Source organism: Triturus cristatus, chromosome 5_2 (assembly GCF_964204655.1).
Source record: "Triturus cristatus chromosome 5_2, aTriCri1.1, whole genome shotgun sequence".
In the NCBI taxonomy this organism is placed as follows: Eukaryota; Metazoa; Chordata; class Amphibia; order Caudata; family Salamandridae; genus Triturus; species Triturus cristatus.
Window position 1 is genome coordinate 198,841,389 of NC_140588.1, and position 19,589 is coordinate 198,860,977.

The 19,589-nt window shown below is 40.5% G+C and overlaps 1 protein-coding gene across 2 annotated transcripts in view; it reads right to left on the reverse strand.

Annotated features, from left to right (window-relative positions):
- The window catches only part of LOC146822793 (uncharacterized), a 146,500-nt gene that overhangs the window by 63,933 nt on the left and 62,978 nt on the right, over positions 1-19,589 (reverse strand). For both annotated transcript variants that reach the window (XM_085606984.1, XM_085606986.1), the window contains exon 4: positions 972-1,150. In XM_085606984.1, coding sequence (XP_085463110.1) covers positions 972-1,150 — 179 coding nt within the window. The remainder of the gene's footprint in view (positions 1-971; positions 1,151-19,589) is intronic.

Genomic DNA, 19,589 nt, shown 5'->3' on the forward strand with positions numbered 1-19,589 from the left:
GCCTCCAACAGATTACGGACATGGTTGCTTCCAGACCAGTAATGTATTGGCGCCGCCTGTGGAGTACTCCTGAACTGATAAACTTTCAGGTGGAACTGAAGTCCATTTTGTCGATTCCAATGGCAGGCGCCATCCCTTGGCTAGCTTATATAAAGAAATCACTAAGGGAGATAGGGAGAGAAGATCTCTGGCACTCGCCAGAGTATGCATGCTCTTCTCTTCCAAAGAGATCCTTGGCTAAAATTTTGGAGGAAAGAAATTTGACCGACCTTATTCGTACTGCTACTACAGCAAACTTGACCTCTGTATTTCTAGAGGCCAAAATTAGCTATAAATTTGAGCCCGTAATAGACCTGATTCAACCAGTTATGGCCAAAAAGTTATATCTACAGTTCAGGCACGGCTCCCTCCCGCTTTTCTCGAGAACAAATAAGTGGCTGGGTTCAGTCCGGCAATCTTGCCCTGGTTGTGGTACTCTGGAAGAAACTGAGGTACATGTCGTCTTTTTCTGTCCGGAATATATATCTCCGCGCAGAAAATGGATTATCCAACTGGCCAAGAATATAGGGGCTAGACATTGTATGGAACTTCATAGGTTGTTAAAGTATGACACCTCTCCCCTATATGCTACTGTAATCGCCAAATTTCTTTTCTCAATGTGGCTAATTAGAAGAAAACTCCTACCTCATTAAGGTTAAATTGATTTTACTATCTGTATTTTATTATCTGTTTTTATTCTTTGTAATGACGAATGAGTGTCACCAGACTATTGTTGTACTAATTTTAATAATATTATGTCTTTTATGCACTTTTATGGCTAAAGCCGAAATAAAGTTTTTCTGACTGACTGAAAGATGTTAATCACAGTGATATCTCCCCAAAATGACACCTTACGTTAAAAGGAAAGTACATAAAAAACTATTATTAAAAAAAAAAACTTGTGTGGTGCACTGCCAAATGATACAACATACCTCTGCTAATGTTTATAAGAGTAGCAGAGGGTTTCATCAGCTCAAATTCCTTTTTTCCAATCATGTTGACTGTCTCTGATGTCATAGTAACTGCTAAGATCACATAGTCAGATTGCCTCAGCAAATCTTCCAGCTTTTCACAGAAGATGGCCTCAACAGATGTTTCTTCTTCCTGTTTTCTGAAAAAGAAAAAACCGAATTTAAACAATGGCATTGATGAAGAGTAGTTTTACATTTTTACTAGTTGTGCTGTATAAACGGGCACACACACATGCACGCACACACAAAAAAAGGATATTGATAATAGCATATTCAATGCTGTAAATGAGGTCCACAGTGCATAAAAGCCCATGTGTTACTCCTTCACAAACATGAGGGATATCCCTTCCACCTTATTACAACTGCATTATATATTCTGTGGCACTTGTAATAAGGTGAACAGGATAACTGTCACCTTTGTGATGGAGTAGCCCATCGACCCGTTTCTAAATTTGGCCCTGTGGGACTGATTTAGAGTCCGGCGATCAGGCTACCATCACGCTTGTGATCGAGAGTACTTTACCTGCCAAACTGATCTTAAATATTTCATCAATGGAACCCCCAATGGCTCCATTGATGGAATACTTCCTCCAATGGCTCAGTGGTGTAGCGGCTTTCGGATGAAGGATATTACACCATCCACCCTATTTACGATGGACAGTTTAAAGTCTTTTTTCCTGCATGTCACCACCAGGGAAAAACATGGTGGGGAGGCAGAGGAAAAAAAACTATAATGACACTCATACTTTGAGAGGAAATTCCAAGGGTGAGGGGATCATTAGTTCTTTTTGACTCTTTTCTATACCAATATGGCCCACTGGTTTGCCATTGTTTCCCTTAACTTTTATATTACATAGTAGACTTATGTGTCCATTACTTCTCCAAAATGGCCGCCCCGCTTGCCACATCCAATTCTGACATGCAAGTTTTGTGGTAGTTACCTATCATCTTTTACTATTTTGTGCTTCCATGACTCCTTTAAAATGTCTGCCTCCGTTTGCCATATCTATGTTTGACACTTAGGTTTCGCAGTAATATTCTATCACTGTTGCCTAAGACAATACATGATATACCAATCTGCAGGGTATATTTCGGATATTCCCCTTTTATTGTATTTTCCTCACCTCTCTATAACATGACTAACATCACTCGCCATGCGAGCAAGGGAACCCCGTTCTGTGTCACATATTCTCATATAGTGACTTTTATGATGCTTTTAGATAGGCTCAGTTTATCGGTTTCACCTGAGCCTACTCATACAGCTGATATTGTACGTGGTTTTGAGATTGTTGCCTTTCACTACTGCAATACGATTAGGACTTTTGCGCCCACGACTCTTCTAAAATGGGTGGCCCTTTTTTCTTGCCATGCCTGACTTTGATACTCAAGTTTTGCAGTGTATTTTACCACTGTTTGCTTTATAAATACATATAACACAGGCATGCATTATACATCTGCAGATTTCATTATAATAACAATTTGGCATGGTCCCTCCACCGTTGTTCTCATATTACTCATGTTATGTAGGTGATATTTCCCCCAATATCGCTGCCCGCTGTTGCCATTTCACAGCGATCCACACTGTTCTCGCGCTAATCATCCGCACAGGTGTGTGACATCCTTGAAGGCTGGCAGGCATTTTAAATTCCAGGTGCGTCCTCCATTCGGGTTCATTCGAGTCCACAGTCGTATGTGGGTCTCAGCGAGGCAAGAACTTGTCTTTGGCATGGATTCTGGTGAGTTTATTTGGTGTGGGGTCCTTATCCCGTCTGTTCTTCACATTCCCATTGTTTGCCCTAGGGGCCAAGTTTGGATGTTTCCTTTCCTCCCCGTCTCTGACATGCTTCACTCCGCATATTGTTATGTGATTATGTCAGATTATGTCTCTGCTCCAGGCTTGCTATCCATGTCTAGTGAATACCCTAGAGATTGAGGGTTGTCCCTGGTCATGGCTCACACTATATTTCAATGTGAGGTTGGAGTCCTTTCTTGTGGGACTTATTTATTTTCCCTTAGTGGGGAGATATCAATTCCCTCCATGCTGGGAGGGGTGGGTAGTTGCTTACCAATATAGGTTTTTGGTTGGGTATATATAATCAATATATGATTATTCCCTCAATCTTTTGTTGTGCCACTTATTCATAAAGTTTTTTGATCCCTTATACTATGTTTACACGCTTTTCCTTGTTCGCAATAGGTGCCGGTTTTAGGGTTTATGTACCTTATGCCTTCGCAGTCGGAAGCTCCAGAAGTGAACTTACCCTGATTGACTATTTATATTACTTCTTACTGAATGGTTCTTTTTATATAGTTAGTACTGACGTAAGTCGTCCCTGAGTCTGCATATACTTTAGAAGTCATGCCCTAATTAACTTTATATCTTTCGCTTTTCGCATTAGGATTGTGGCACTATATACAGTTAGACCACACTCTACCCTTACAAATGGATAGGTGAATTTGAAGCATCACCATCACATAGATCTATTTGATGCTTGGTGGGTATCTTATATACTTATTTGTTTACTGCTCAGGCCTAATAAACAATTCATTTTTTCTCAAGGGCATGTCTTTTATCATGTTATTCCACTATGATACCTTTTCCCTCCCTATGCTGTCTTACTTTTCTGGTTTTGAATACTTTTGTTTCTACTATCATAAACCCTCTACCGCTTCAATAATGGACATCTCGCTTACCAGTATAAAAATATCCATTACGTTTCCGCCTTCCCCACACCCTTTAGAGAGGTTTTCTCACTTTTTTCTACTTACGACTAGGATTATTACATTTCGGCATCTTTGGGAATATTTTACATGTGTATATAAGGGAACTATTTTTGATCTTTTGTTTAATACACACCATTTGGTGTCTCGTGTCATTTCCCCAGAAGTGTCCTCCTACATATTATGAACCTTTTATAAAAATATTATGCATGTAAAAATAAGAGGACAGCTTCCGTCATTGGACACCACTGGTGTCCCCTGTCTATGTTGTCATAAGTGCCTTATAGCATTATATAAATCCGCTTATTAAATACTTATCTAAAGGCTGTTTGAAGAATGTTGTATCTTATTTCTATCTGTCCTTTTGACGGTATCTATGTGTGTCAAAATGCCAAATTAGATTTTCACGGTTTGGTAATCTCTTTTGATACATACTGACTCTTTATTTATAGTGTAGCTTGTTCCTTTTTGTCTTTTTGACGGTATCTATGTGTGTTACAAAGTTTGTACCCTCTCCTTGATCCTGTATTTTTGAGATTATATATATATATATATATATATATATATATATATATATATATATATATATATATATATTAGTCGCCAGTAGGTAGTTATAGTTAGGACCTATTTTCCATAGGAAATCTGCAACATTCTATTTGGAATAACGTTGGCGCCGATTTACGAATCTCCGCAAAATTTTCCAAACTTTTGGCCAGCTCCGGTCTGCTCCTATCCTGAAACTTTCACGGTGATTCGTCAAGCGGGGGCCGAGAAAAAAGAGGGGTCCCAAAACGCGTTTTCCCCATGCATTTTCCCTTAGGACCTGTTGACGCAGCTACAGCCCGAACTGCTGAACGGAATTTCACCAAATTTGGCAAAGAGGTAGTCCTCAGTCCAGACTCGTGCCTTTTGCTTAAATGGTGTAAATCCGTTCAGTAGTTCCTGAGAAAATTAGAATTAAAAAGATAAATATATCTAGGCGGAGCCTAACCACACATCTCATCGTGAGATCTAATTGGCTGTCAGTACTTCATCCAAGAAGTGTTGGCAGCCATCTTGGGACCAATATACATGATAGCACCCCATTAAAAAGCATTGCAGTTAATAGAAGGTTTAAAGACTTTAGTTACATTATAAATTATTTGTTGATGGTACCATACTCATTTTAGGAATTGTGTTGTGTTCTAAGGTGATTTTACCATGTGAAAAAGCCTTCTGCTGTGATATCATGAATCATGTTTGAGAGAAAACAATTTTCCCATGCTTTTCCCACAGAGGTTTGGAAGGTGATCTATAAGCTAAACTGAGAGCATATTTTCTGTAAATTCACATTATCTTTCTCAGTCATGTGAGAATGAAGTCTGACATTCTCAGTAAAACATGTACATCCAACAAGGGCAGAGACTGTCAGTTGATTCCTTTGTGTTCTACTGCAGCTTCCCAGAGTGTTCTGAAGAACAACTAGAGCGCTAACAGTCCTACTTATGACAAACGTATTGCACACCTGAAGCCATCTTGATTGGAATAAAGCGGTAACTCTTAAAACATTCAATTTAAAAAGGAACAAAATGAGGGGGTTTTTGCCATAGAAATTATGATTAGTGCTGCAGAAAGAAAAATTAGGGCACATTTTGAGTGACTTCTCAAATCCTCTTCTATTTCATTAAAAGATTCTGACATGCAGACTGAAACATGCACTTTCAATACCAGCAGCAGACTTCCCTGGTGAGCAGTAGCTTTACTACAGTGATCTAGTGAGCAACTAGAGTGCTAACATTCAGAATTTATGGCAAATGTGGGACACATCTGAATGCCTTCTTGATGGAATCAAAGTAAAAAACTGAAAGCATTTCCTACTGTGGAGACTGCAGTAAATGAGGAGATTAGGAAACTTCAAAACAAATAAATCTTCCAAGATGGCCACCAGAGACAAAAGAGCCCAAATGTAGCCCAAGTATAGCCCAATAACAGAATGTCCCAGAGTGTTCTAACAAACAACTAGAGCGATAACAGTCTTACTTATGACAAAAGTATGGCACACCTGAAGCCATCTTGATTGGAAAAAAGTGGTAACACTTAAAACATTTAATTTACAAAGGAACAAAATGAGGGGGTTCATTTTGCCATAGAAATTATGATTAGTGCTGCAGAAAGAAAAATTAGGGCACATTTTGACTTCTCAAATCCTCTTCTATCTCATTAAAAAATTCTGACATGCAGACTGAAACATGCACTTTGAATACCAGCAGCAGACTTCCCTGGTGAGCAGTAGCTTTACTACAGTGATCCAATGAGCAACTAGAGTGCTAACATTCAGAATTTATGGCAAATGTGTGACATATCTGAATACCTTCTTGATGGAATCAAAGTAAAAGACTGAAAGCATTTCCTACTGAGGAGACTGCAGTAAATGAGGAAATTAGGAAACTTCATAACAAATAAATCTCCCAAGATGGCCACCGCTGTGTATTTGCAGTTTTATATAGTGCAGACTTGTCAGGTATTGGAGTGCTTTACATGAGCATTGGTTACATCACACAAGATCAAATTCATTTTGGTTGTAGACATGGGGAGATTAAGTGATTTGACCAGAATCACAGAATGTTGAGCTGAAGCAGAAACTCCAACCTGGTTCCCCAGTTGCAAAGTCTGCAGCTCTGGAAGTAACACCACATCCTCTCCCATAGGTGCAACATTTAATCAAGTGGTCAACTGGATAAAAAAACATAAAGATTACAAATAATTTAAAAGTTCTTTGTCGCTATTTGAAAACTCAGAAAATATGTCCTCATTTTAGTTTTTCAGAGCACTAACCATAATTTTGATGCAAATAAGACCCTCTCATATATGTAATTTCTAAAGGAAATGCTCTAGGTATTACAGTTTTGATTACATCAAGATGACGTCAGGCGTTCCACACTTTTGTAATAAATATAGAATGTTAGCAATCTAGTTGTTCATTGGGATACTGTTGAGAGGCAGAGGCCAGGGGCACGGACTCTGAAAATTGAAGGCAGGTAGGAGAGTGCAGAGGCAACAATTTGACCACACTGGGCAGGCAGGAAGAGCAGTGGCAGCACAACAGACTATGGAGGGCAGTGGAAAGGGGGACAGGGGCAACAAACCAACAATACAGGACTGGCAAGAGAGGCTGTGGCAATATAATAGACCATTGTGGGCAGAAGGAAGAGGCAGTGGTAGTACAACCATACACGCCAACAGACCCGTTTGAGCCAGGAAACGTCCAATGTTTTTAAGCTCAAATGGGCTTTATTTGATCTGTCTCCTGTCTACAATCTCCTCTTTTTCAATGTAACTCCAAGGGGAAAATCAATACCCCAGTTTTTTTTCAAAATCTCCCTCTTACCAAGTTCAAAATGTTTGCAAGTATGGTACATTGGATCATGGTAGGCAGGAGGAATTGGGGTAGGGACATGGACACGGATAACAGAGAACAGGAGGGACATGGAGAGGTGCACCAAACTGACCCTACAGGGCAGGCATCAGGGTTTGCAGCAGCACAATACACCACACAGGGCATGCGGGACGGGAGTGCATCACAACAATCCATAGAAAGCAATAGGGAGGGGACAGGGCCATGCACATGGACAACAGAGAACAGAGGGGAAAGAGGCAATGGTAGCTAGCTGACCATAATGGACAGACAGGAGAGAAAGCTGCAGCATAACAGACCATAAAGGGCAGGATGGACGGATCAGGGTCATTACAATGGAACAGACAAACCAGGAGGGAGGGAATAGGGGTCTGCACATGGAAACAGAGGGCTGGGGGCAAGGGGGCAGGGCAGGAGCAGCAAGATGACCATGGAGGTCAGGCAGGATGGGCACTAGAAACAAGACACACCATGGAGAGCAACAGTGAGACTATGATGGCATACAAACAGACCATGGAGGGAAGGTGGGAGGGGGTCAGGGGCAGCTAGCTGACCACACAGGGAAGGTGGGAGGGGCCATGGCAGCACAGAAGACCATGCATGGCAAGCGGGAGGGTTAGTGGCAGCACAATGGCTATGATGGGCAAGAAGGAGGGTGCAGGGGCATGCACAAAGGACCATGGAGGATAGAAGGGAGGGTCAGGACCTGGGCACAGACAAGAGAGTTCAGGGGAAGGGGCCTCACAACAGACCGCGCAGGGCAGGCAGGAGGAGCAGTTGCAGCACAACAGACCAGGGAGGGCAGAAGGGTGTGGCAGTAAAATGGACCATGGAGGACAGGAGGAAGGGGATAGGGGCATGGCATGTGGACAGGCAGGGTGGAGGTGGCAGGGACAGGTTACAGTCATCTGACAATGCTAGGCAGGTGGTAGGGGAGTGGCAGCTCAACAGAACACTCAGAGTAGATAGGAGTGGCAGGTCCATGGAACATGGTGGGCAAAAAGGATGGATCAGGGGCATGCACAAAGACATCGGAGGGCAGGGGGAAGGAGAATAGGGGCAGCAAGCTAAGCACAGAGGCTAAGCAGGAGGTCAATGATGGGTCATAGAATTGGGCAATGGAGGGCAGGAGGAGTGGACTGGTACATCAAGCTAAATGGAGGGCAGTGGCAGCACATCAAAACATGCATGGCAGGGGGGAGGAGGCTAGTCCATGGATTCAGACAACAGAGGATAGGGAGGAGCAAGCTAACTGTTCAGAGAAGGTGGGTATTAGGAACTTTATTGTTTTTAAAATGTGTGTCTGTGCGAACGATTTAAAATATGAACAAGTATGCAGCATGATCTCACTTTTATTAAGGAAGAAGAGGGCGTTTGTGACTGTGACTCCGGGCTCCCTTGGCAGAAACACCCCCTGACCCTCCACCCCCCCATCGCAAAATGTAATGCCCGTGAAAAGGGTAGGTGGACGCAGTGTTATATAGAACATAGTCCTGAGAGCACGATTGAAAATGAAAACTAGATATAGTATATGGTATGAACTTTGCACCAAAAAGTGTGCTATAAGATGAACCGGGGCGTGAAATATAATATGCAATACATTGTGCGCAATGACAGATTCATTGGAGAGCATGAGATAGCACAGGCACTAGCGCGTGCTATGTGATATGCGCCTTGGAGTGTAATATGCACAGGGCAGTGTTGTGTAACCTAACTAGTCTCTAAAGGTTTAATATAAAATATGTGCTGGGGAGTGTAACGTTGCATATGCACTGTGACAAAGATATGGATCCCAGATTGTAATATGCATGGCATAGCGCTGTGCGTTATAACATAGGCATCGAGGAAGGCACGTTAGATGGGGCAATATAACCCGTGCGAAGGCAAATGTGGCATGACATATTCACGGGTGGAGTTACAGTGCACATGGGCTAGAGAGTGTCATAGCATACGCACTAGCTGGTGGAATACAACACAGAGGTGTGTGGCACTCGGCAGGCACTGGTGGGTGTAACACAGCATTGGGCTCAGCCAGGAGCACGCTGTGACTCAAGTGAGGTTGGTCTCCTTTCCAGAGAGTAAAATAAAAAGTATTACGCATCCGGCGGTGGATGTGTGTTTTATTAACCGTGAGGGGGGTGTCTTGCATAGTTTCGTCAAATTTTTGTCGAATCCCCTTTGAATGGCTTGGTGTGCGTGTGTATTAAATGTGCCCGTCAATATCTACCCATGTTTGTATAAATAAACAACAAGGGTGTCTACTTGGAGAGTACTCACCGGCGGGGGCGCCGGGATTAGGCACGGTAGGGCGTCAGACACGTCAGAGCTTCACTAGCGGTGTAGATACATTCCACGTGGATTCATTGTATGCATAGTCGCCTTTTAATGAATATCACGCAAATCGCCATGGTGATAGGTACATACGGTTTGTCCAGCATGTCCTAGGTGTTTCTATAAATATATATATTTTTTTAAAATAAAAAACAAAGGCCGGCCCCGGGGGATGGGGTGCCCGGGGCCATAAGTGGTCTGAGGAGGGGGGCAACGCAGCCCCCCCACATAAAGAATAAAAAAAAAAAAGCCATGGCCCGGGGGTTGGGGTCCCCGGGGCCGATTAAGGCCTTGGGAGGGCCAAATTATATTAGGGTGCAGGCCCTGGGGGATGGGGTTCCCAGTGCCAATAAATTAGAAAAAGAAGGGGGGCCACACATGCCCCCTCCTTGCAGCACTCTGCAAACGCGCCCCCTGGCCAGTTGTAAGTTGGGGAATTAATTCCCCTTCAATACTGAGGGTCCCTGACTGGATCTTAATCTCCCAACTTAAAACGGCCACAGGGCGTGTTTACGCAGTGGTGAAGGTAGGGGACGGGGCCTGAGGTGACGTGTGCAAATACGCCCTGTGGCGCGTTTTAAGTTGGGGAAATAATTCCCTTTCAATCCTGAGGGACCCTGGGGCCCACTAGCCCACCAGGTGCTTCCAGTAAGCGCCACTGCTCTGCGTTGCAGAGAGGTGGTGCAGGCTGTGCCCCTTTTTACACCTCTCTGCAATGGCGCTTACTGGACATACCTAGTGGGCTATTTTGCCCCTAGGGACCCTCAGGATTCAAGGGGACTTAATCTCCCAACTTAAAAAATGGCCACAGGGCGTGTTTACACAGTGGGGAAGGGAGGGGACGGGGCCTGAGGTGACGTGTGCAAACACGCCCTATGGCGCATTTTAAGTTGGGGAAATAATTCCCCTTCAATCCTGAGTGCCCCTGTGGGCTAACTAGCCCACCAGGTGCTTCCAGTAAGCGCCACTGAGCTGCATTGCAGAGAGGTGGTCCAGGCCGTGCCCCTTTTTACATCTCTCTGCAACGCAGCTCTGTGGCGCTTACTGGAGGTACCTAGTGGTCTAGTTGGACCCTAGGGACCCTCAGGATTCAAGGGGACTTAATCTCCCAACTTAAAACGGCCACAGGGCGTGTTTACACAGTGGGGAAGGGAGGGGACGTGGCCTGAGGTGACGTGTGCAAACACGCCCTGTGGCGCGTTGCAAGAAGTAGTTTTAATCCCCTGCCCTATTATATACTAGGGGCTTACAGAGGAGGTCATGCTAAACACAGGGAGACCCCAACGCATAGTGTTCCCTAATGTATGTAGGTGTTTTCACTGTATTCTGAGTGTCTTTTAACAGTCTGGTTAGTCAGACTCTGTTACCACCAGTATCCGTCTGAAAAAGTTGAGGGTACAGGATGATTTTGTAACAAGGCTGCTTTCTGCTCTTCTGTTTGTTCTTTCTGCACGTTATCCTTCTTCCTGCACTTTTCTTCGTCTTTGAGGACTTCTGTTGCTTCTTTCTGCATTTCTTTTTTTTTCTTTATGTGCATTTTTCTTCTTTCTTCACATGTCCTATCTTTGTAGGCATAGTTAGAAATTAGGATTTAAAAAACCTTTGAAATTCACTGAAAAAACCATAGGTTTCAGGGGCGTTATAGTTAGCTGGACTTTTCACTCGTACAAAACCATTGAAATTCCCCCGTTATAGTTAGTTCAGCTAACTATAACTCGCGCGCCCGCAATGCACTGCTGATGACGTCACACATTACATCACTCATGACATGGTCAGTGACATCACTCATGACATCACTGATGACATCTCAAATGACATCACTGATGACATCATCCTTGTGATAGAGTGGCAGACCTCCTCTACCCCTGATATAACTTTTGATATACACATTCAAAAATAGAAACAAAAATGTTCAAAACAATGGACATACCAATACCAGTTACAACAACCTATTCAGTAATTCTAAGATCCACATACACATACACTCATTCACCAACAGTCCTATACAGTCACTCATACATGTACTCACTCATCATATGTACTCATACACCTATACATCCTGTTACACAACACCACTCATCCATAGAGTTACTCACACACAGTCACTCATGCTAATAAAGAATCAAACATCCATTTACTTGCATATACAGTTATACACACACCACCACACTTACTTCTACAGAAACTTACACATACTTAGTATTTTAAACAATCACTTATATAAACACATACTTATTCATACAGGAACTCTTCCAATCTCTCACTCTCACATATACTCACTTATATACACCAATAGTCACATATACTAGTTTAAAACATATGTAGTTACTCATAAAGACACTATTGAGACAGTCATTCACTCACTAACACACCCATGCACACACTCATCCACCCATACAGTCCTGCACACATGCTGTCTTCAACACATACAGTGAGTCACTCATTCATGCACTACGTAATACCCCCCACCGAACCATACAGACACTCAGACACTCATACTGATACTCAAAAAACTAACTAATAACCTATATAGACACTCATGTAGCTACTCACCAACCCATGCAGCCACTTATACACAAAGTGAGAGACTGATACAGATATTTACATATTTAAACATTACTCACCAAGCCATGTATTCACTAAGATACACTTAATCAGTCAGTTATACATTCAATTTTTCAAAAACAAATCATCCATTTAGACACTTATATACCCATTTATTCTTCCATCGACCTTGAGATATACATATATAAAACATATGTAATTTTCAGAAAAACACACATTCACTGGATGATGTCATCAGTGATGTCATCAGTGATGTCATTTGAGATGTTATCAGTGATGTCACTGACCATGTCATGAGTGATGTAATATGTAACGTCATCAGCAGTGCATTGCGGGCGCGCAAGTTATAGTTAGCTGAACTAACTATAACGGGGGAATTTCAATGGCTTTGTATGAGTGAAAAGTCCAGCTAACTATAACGCCCCTGAAACCTATGGTTTTTTCAGTGAATATATATAATTCACTTAAAAAACCATAGGTTTCACACATGTTATAGTTAGGTGGATATTTCACTCGTAAAAAACCAATGAAATTCCCCCGTTATAGTTAGTTCAGATAACTATAACTCGCGCGCCCGCAATCCTGCTCATGACGTCACATATTACATCACTCATGACATGGTCAGTAGCATCACTGATGACATCATCCTTGTGATAGAGTGGCGGTCGCGCGAGTTATAGTTATCTGAACTAACTATAACGGGGTAATTTCATTGGTTTTTTACGAGTGAAATATCCACCTAACTATAACATGTGTGAAACCTATGGTTTTTTAAGTGAATTTCCAAAGTTTTTTAAATGCTAATTCCTAACTATAACATGTGTGAAACCTATGGTTTTTTCAGTGAATTTGTACGTTTTTTTAAATGCTAAGTTATGTATGTATCATTATTTTTTTTATATATTTATTTTACAATAATCTACGTATTAAATATTTATTTTTTTTTGGTTTTTCACCGTGCGCGCACGGTGCGCGCACCCCCGCGATTTAAAATTTAAAAAAAAAAAAAAAAAATTCTGCCTTCAGGGACTCCCTGACAAAGGCTAGGGGGTCAGGAACTCTCTACCCTGCCCCCTTTTCACGTTCGCCACCTTCCTTTTTCACTCTCGCACTGAAAACAAACAAAATGGCGTCCGACACTTCCTGATTTCGACCGATTCGAACGTTGACTAACATGTAACCACCAATCAGAATTACGCTCGAGCACGTTAGGGTGCTCGCACGGTGCGCGCACAGTGCACGGCTATAGATATGTATGTGCTTTTAACTGCAATTTTCTCAGGAACTACTGAACAGATTTACTCCATATATGCAAAAGGCACATCCCTGACCTGAGGACTACCTCTCTGCCAAATTTCAAGTAATTCTGTTCAGCCGTTCGGGCTGTACCTTCAACTAAAGGTCCTATGGGAAAAAACATGGGGAAAACGCGTTTTGGGACCCCCCTTTTTTCTCGGCCCCCGCTTGATGAATCCCCCCCCCCGAGACTTTCAGGGTAGGAGCTGAGCGGAGTGCCCCATTAGTTTTGAAAATTTAGCGAAGATTCGTCAACCGGCGCCAAAGTTATTCAAAATAGAATTTTTAGATTTCCTATGGAAACACGGTCCTAACTATAACTATCTACTGGCGACCGCCAGTAGATAAGATATATATATATATATATATATATATGTTTCATGTTTGTATGTTGTGTTTTTAGTCTTTATAACATATATTTAATCATATTTATATATGTCTATATGTGTAACTTTGCAGCCCTGAAGAAGTCCAATGTTTTAGACAGAACGTGCCCTTTCTGGTTACGTTGATATATAACTGTTGCACGGTGTACCTCTGTATCAGGTTTGAGTTTATAAAGGCGAGAACTGTGCTTAGTCGGCAATTAGGGGTCCTAGTGGAAGAACCTAAATCTTATAGCCGCACATTGAGGGTAATGTTTCCTGGGTGCAGGTTGGAAGTTGGGACGTATCTGCACAGGATATAAGAGGTAGTTTGGGGGATGAGCCATTTCTACTTTTTTTGCCATGACAATGCTTTATTGAAAGAAATACAAGTATAAATGCATTCTGACAACCAGATAAGGAGGATTATTTATATCCAAGAATATATATATATGCATAACTTCAGAAACAATACATAGAAACAAACTATTGCATAAACATAATATACTGAAAATAAAATAGGTTAATGAGACAATTAGGATTTTTAAAAGAGTTTTTGTTTTAGGGGAAAACAGGAGCATTAAAGAACAAAGAGAAAAAGAAAGACAAGAGAAAGAATAACCTTAAAAATAGATTATATACAAATAAACTATTGATTAATTGAAGCCTATAAAGAAATAAACTGCTAGAGATATATAAATCAGTCAAGACATTCAAAGTAGAGGGAGTTGCTGAATGTTTTGATAGGAAGGATGCAAATGGTAACCAAAGAAAGTCTTACTTAATAAGAAACTGACTAGAATGTATAATTGCTCTATCTAATCCATGTGTGTGACATAAAACATTCCACAATCTGATAAAGGTCGTATTTGTAGTGTCCTTCTAGCTAGAAGTAATCATTTGCAAAACAAATGGGATGGGTTAAGTCAACAAATGTTTCAACCATAACATTATTTTGCCAAACAGGATAAGTACTACCTAAATATAATTTAGTTTTTTCAACTGGTTTATTAAGAACAGGTATCATTAACTTTGTTCCAAACGTGTATCCAAAATAAACTCTCCCTCAAAACTAACTTTTAGAAATTCAGAAAATATATGCTAACATTACTAATCTCAGCATTACAAGACCAAAATATATTATCTAATGATAATTTAAACAGCGAAGTTGGGGTTAGAAATAATCTGTTAGAAAAAAAGAATAGTGGGCCAGCTGTACATAGACTTCCGTTTGCAATTGCCTAATAGCAAATATTTTGTGACTCGCTATTAGGAAATCACATACAGCTATGTAAAACAGTGTGTTTGACAGTGTTTGCGATTCCCAATGGGTCGCAATGGACCTGCCTAATTCATTTTTATGAGGCTGGTCGCAAACTGCAGTTTGTGTTGATCTTCCTGCCACTTGGGTAGAAATTCTACCCAAGCTGCAGCTCGCACTTGCCAACTTACCGCTGGCAAATGCAAGCAGGGAAAAAAACTATGCTGCACTACACGGGACAAATTTTTCTGCACTTCACGGAGCGCAGAAAACTCAGAAAACTCCACGAACAGAGTGGAGTTCACCGCCCAGGCTTAGTCAGCAGTCCACCTTGTCTGTGACTGCTTTTTAAATAAAACAGTTTTTTATTTTGAAATGCAGCCCGTTTTTCTTAAAGAAAAACAGGATGCATTTAATATAGAAAAATGAAAAGTTTACTTTTCATTTTTTAAGAGTAGGCAGTGGTCCATGGGGCCACTACATGCTCTTTTAACATCTTGGCGCCCACATTTCCAGTTGCGAATGGGTTACCACTCCCTTCACAGAGTCGGTAAAGTAGGAGTGTTCTGCGACCACATTCCGGGTGCATATATGCCCCTTTGACCCGCTATTTGGAAGTGACACCCTTGGCACGCCCCTTACTGATAGGGACTCGCCAACCCAATTTGCGATTTGGTAATAGCTTACCGAATCGTAACTAGGGCTTTGTACATTTAAAAATGTTTTTTTCTGGTCGCAAACTGCCCGTTTCTGCTAATTGGGCCATTTGCAAGCAGAAAAGGCTTTGTACATCTGACCCAGTGTTTGCATGGTGCTGGCTGAGCGAGAAGTGGAATGAAGCTTAGACCAAATCTTAGTCCAGGTTTTAAAGGAGAAAGTCTGGTGGAGGTCATTTTCCCACTGTAATACAATTGTGGTTTTGATTCTATTTTCAGGAACAGTATCCAAGCCATTATAAATGTAAGAAACACTCAGTTCAAGAGAAAAATTAAAAGTAGGAAATGTGTCTGGGTGATTTTGTTTCTGGCCCTTAAGAAAGAAGAGAGGTGTACGATTAAAAGTTTTGATTGTTCATATTTCAAAGCAGAGAAGGAGCATACATTGTTTTGTAGTTCCTGAAATGTAAGGAGGTGCTCATTCAAGAAAAGTTGTGCTATAGTTATAATTCCTTTTTGAATCCAGTCTTTCCAGAAGAGCAATCTGTTATTTATTTTTATATGTTTGTTATACCATATGGGAGAAAATTGTAAATTATCTAAGGGTAGGTGTGCAAGAGAAAATATGAGTTTGGCTAAGGACAAGAAAGGTGTAATTGTAAGGGAATACAAAAAAACTTGGGAGGTTGTGGCATGTAAACCACATCTCAAAATGAAAAAAGGGGGTAAAAGAGTTTTCAAGTTTTTGGTATATAGTGAGACTGTTTACAGATTTTTAAAAAACCCACTTTGGGAGATGAACGGAAAGCATCAATAAAGTAAAATGTATTATCAGCAACAGCATCATAGTAATAGTGTCAAGGCTGCCCCACCAACATAGGCATGAGGTGACCATCTCTCAGACGATGTTATTTCTTGTTTAACCGAGTGTCTTTTATGGCTACCAAGACATTTGATATGTTTGGAATTCCATTTAAAACCAGATTCATTAGCCATCCCTTTGAGGTAGATATTATTAACAGGCATAAATTCAGATTTATCAATATTCAGCCTATACTCTGATATAGTAGTATTCTTATAAAATATTTAAGAATTCAGGAATAGTTGTGTGTGGGATGGATATGAAAAGTAAAGTATCGTCTGCATAAGCAGTAAACTTGACCTCAGTATGTCTAATTTTGTAACCTGAGAAATGACTGATGTGACGAATTTTTCCTAAAAAGGCATTTCTAAGAAAAGGAATATAAAAAGTAATCGAGATAATAGACATCCCCGCTGATTGCCTCTATGCAAATAAAAATAAGGGGCGTGTAAACCACTAACAAAAAATTAAGTGGTAGGTGCTGAATAGAGCAAACTAATATATTTGAGAATTTGAGAGTTGAAACCGTGCCATTGCAATGCTCGGAACATAAAATCCCAAAGAAAAAAACAGTCAAAGGCTTTTTCAGCATCAACTGTGATGATTGCATAAAGTTCATGACACTTGAATGCTTGGTGAATAATGTTAAAAAAAGTCCTAGAATTATTAGCATATATCTACGCTTAACACCTGGATTGTTCTATTCCAATTAAATCAGGAATGACTTAATTAATATGAAGAGCCAACATTTTTGCGAAGATTTTGCAGTCTGTGTTAATTAGGGAGATGGGTCTGTTATTTCCACATAAAGAGAGGTATTTATCTTTCATCTTTCTTAAGGATTAAGCAGAGCATAGCTTAAACAAATGAGCCTTGTGCAGTGTTTAAAGAAAGAAAGTGTTAGATTAATAGTAACAGTTTTGGGATTAATATCTAAAAGAATAGAGAATTAAACTCAACAGAAATTCTGGTGAATGGGATGAACATTAATGTATTTATTCTTTAGGAAAAAAAAATCTTCAACCGAATCTATTTCATAAAATTAAAATAACCTAAAAAAAAGAAAGATATTTTGTATCCGTGGTTTCGTGGAACATTGGCTCTTTACCAACTCTAAGTTGACAACAAGCTTGCAGAAAGTCATAACTTTGTCCCTAAGAGCAGATCAATTGCACAATTAGTACCTTATTCCAATACATGACCACATATTGCTGGATCAATTCAAATATGATCTTTATAGAGAGAACTGCAATCCAGGGTAGACCATCACCTTCCTCAATCCAGCTTTAGATTTACATACGACGGTTGATAGATTTAAATGGCAGTCCTAAACTTATGGATTAACAACATGGAAATAGGTGGACCACAGACTTTAAACCAATAAATCCAGAGGTTCAGTTTCAGACATGAACAGATCACTCACTGATTAATGTCTTGCAATAAACATATCAAGACCCTCCTGAACCAGTGTAAGCCCAATCTTTTTAGATACATCACTGTAAAAACTATGGCTTCCACAATACATACAACACAGTACATATAGCACTTAAGATTTAACACCCCTAGTAGGTTTGTTCTTTGTCATACTCTTAAACATTCTCAGCACACCAAATAATGTAGCAACAATAGAGGGAACCTAAAACCTAAATGGAGCACAATTGATTAGGAGGAGGAGAAACCTTTCTAAAAACACGTAACAGATTCCCATAATGCAGCTTAAAGGGCCAAAGGTTCTACTACACTCTTTCAGTTACAGAAATGATAGTAGTTAGTGTAACTCACTGCTAGGTCACTTTTGCATTTTTTTGCAGAGGAGTACATAAGGAAGATTGTTTTCGGTTGGCTTGTTGGCCACAGCTATATTTTGTGAACCAGAAAGAATACAAAGTAAACCTTTGTAGATTAAGATGTATTCTATTCATTATGTATTTGTTGAGAGGTGTCCATTAGCATGTGACCATAAATGGTTCTTTCAGTTGTTCATGTAGTAAACAAACTTTACATATAAAGTCTAGTTTATTTTTTTGGCCTTTCTTGCTAGTTTTAGTAGGTTTGTGCTACATGTGAAGACCAAAGTGAATAAAAGGCAATCATTGGTATTGTCATAAAAATTTAGATCATTAATTTTCTCCTAGTAGCCAATTATCATGTCCTTCAAACAGTAGTGTGTGTGACACACTGTTAGATACATTTTTCATTTTTTATTGCACAGGAGTACATAAGAAGGATGGTTGGACCAGTTTTATTTTGTGAGCCAGAGCGCATGCAGAGAAAACTTCTGTAGATTAAAATGTATTTGATTAATTATGTATTTGTTTATAGGTTTCCACTAGCATGTGATCATAAATGGGTCTTTCTGTTGCTCAGGTAGTAAATCTAAAACATTGTATATGCAGTCTTGTTTATTTTCTGGACTTCCTTGCACCTTTTAGTAGTATTGTGTTATAATATATCACTAAGTTAAAAAACCTTATAACTTAATAAATTCTTACTCTACTAATCTGCACGAGTCCACAGAATCATCTGTGCCCCCTAATACACAATACTGCCAAATTTCATAAAATTTGCCTAGAATCTACATGCAATGTAAAATACAAAAGTCTATGGAAAATGAATTGGATTTCAACCCTATTTTGGGACTCCCCTCTTTTCTCTGAATTCCCCTAGACTAAACACAGTGAAACCTTTAGCCCTTCCAAAATGAAACTGGGGCAGGAGGTGGGCAAAGTTTCATCAAATGGGTGAAAAGTTATTAACAACAAAAATCCGAAGAATCCCTATGTCTGGTCACCTTAACTAGAACTACAGAGTGGCTCCTGCCACTCTATATTGATATATGTAATGTTTTTTTTGGGGGGTGGGAAATGTAGAGAGTAACATCGTCGGCATACATGGAAACAATTAGCCTGCATGTAGTGAAGTCCAGTTCACGATGGGCATGATGTTGTCGGAGTAGCGCCGTCAGGGTCCCCAGTGCCATAGCATATAAGAGTGGCGACAAAGGGCAGCCCTCACGAGTGCCACATATGATGGGGAATGGAACAGAGAGCATACCATTGAGGAATACATGGCACTGAGGAGGGTGTACAGTAGTTGTATTTGCCAAAGAAAACAAGAACTACTAC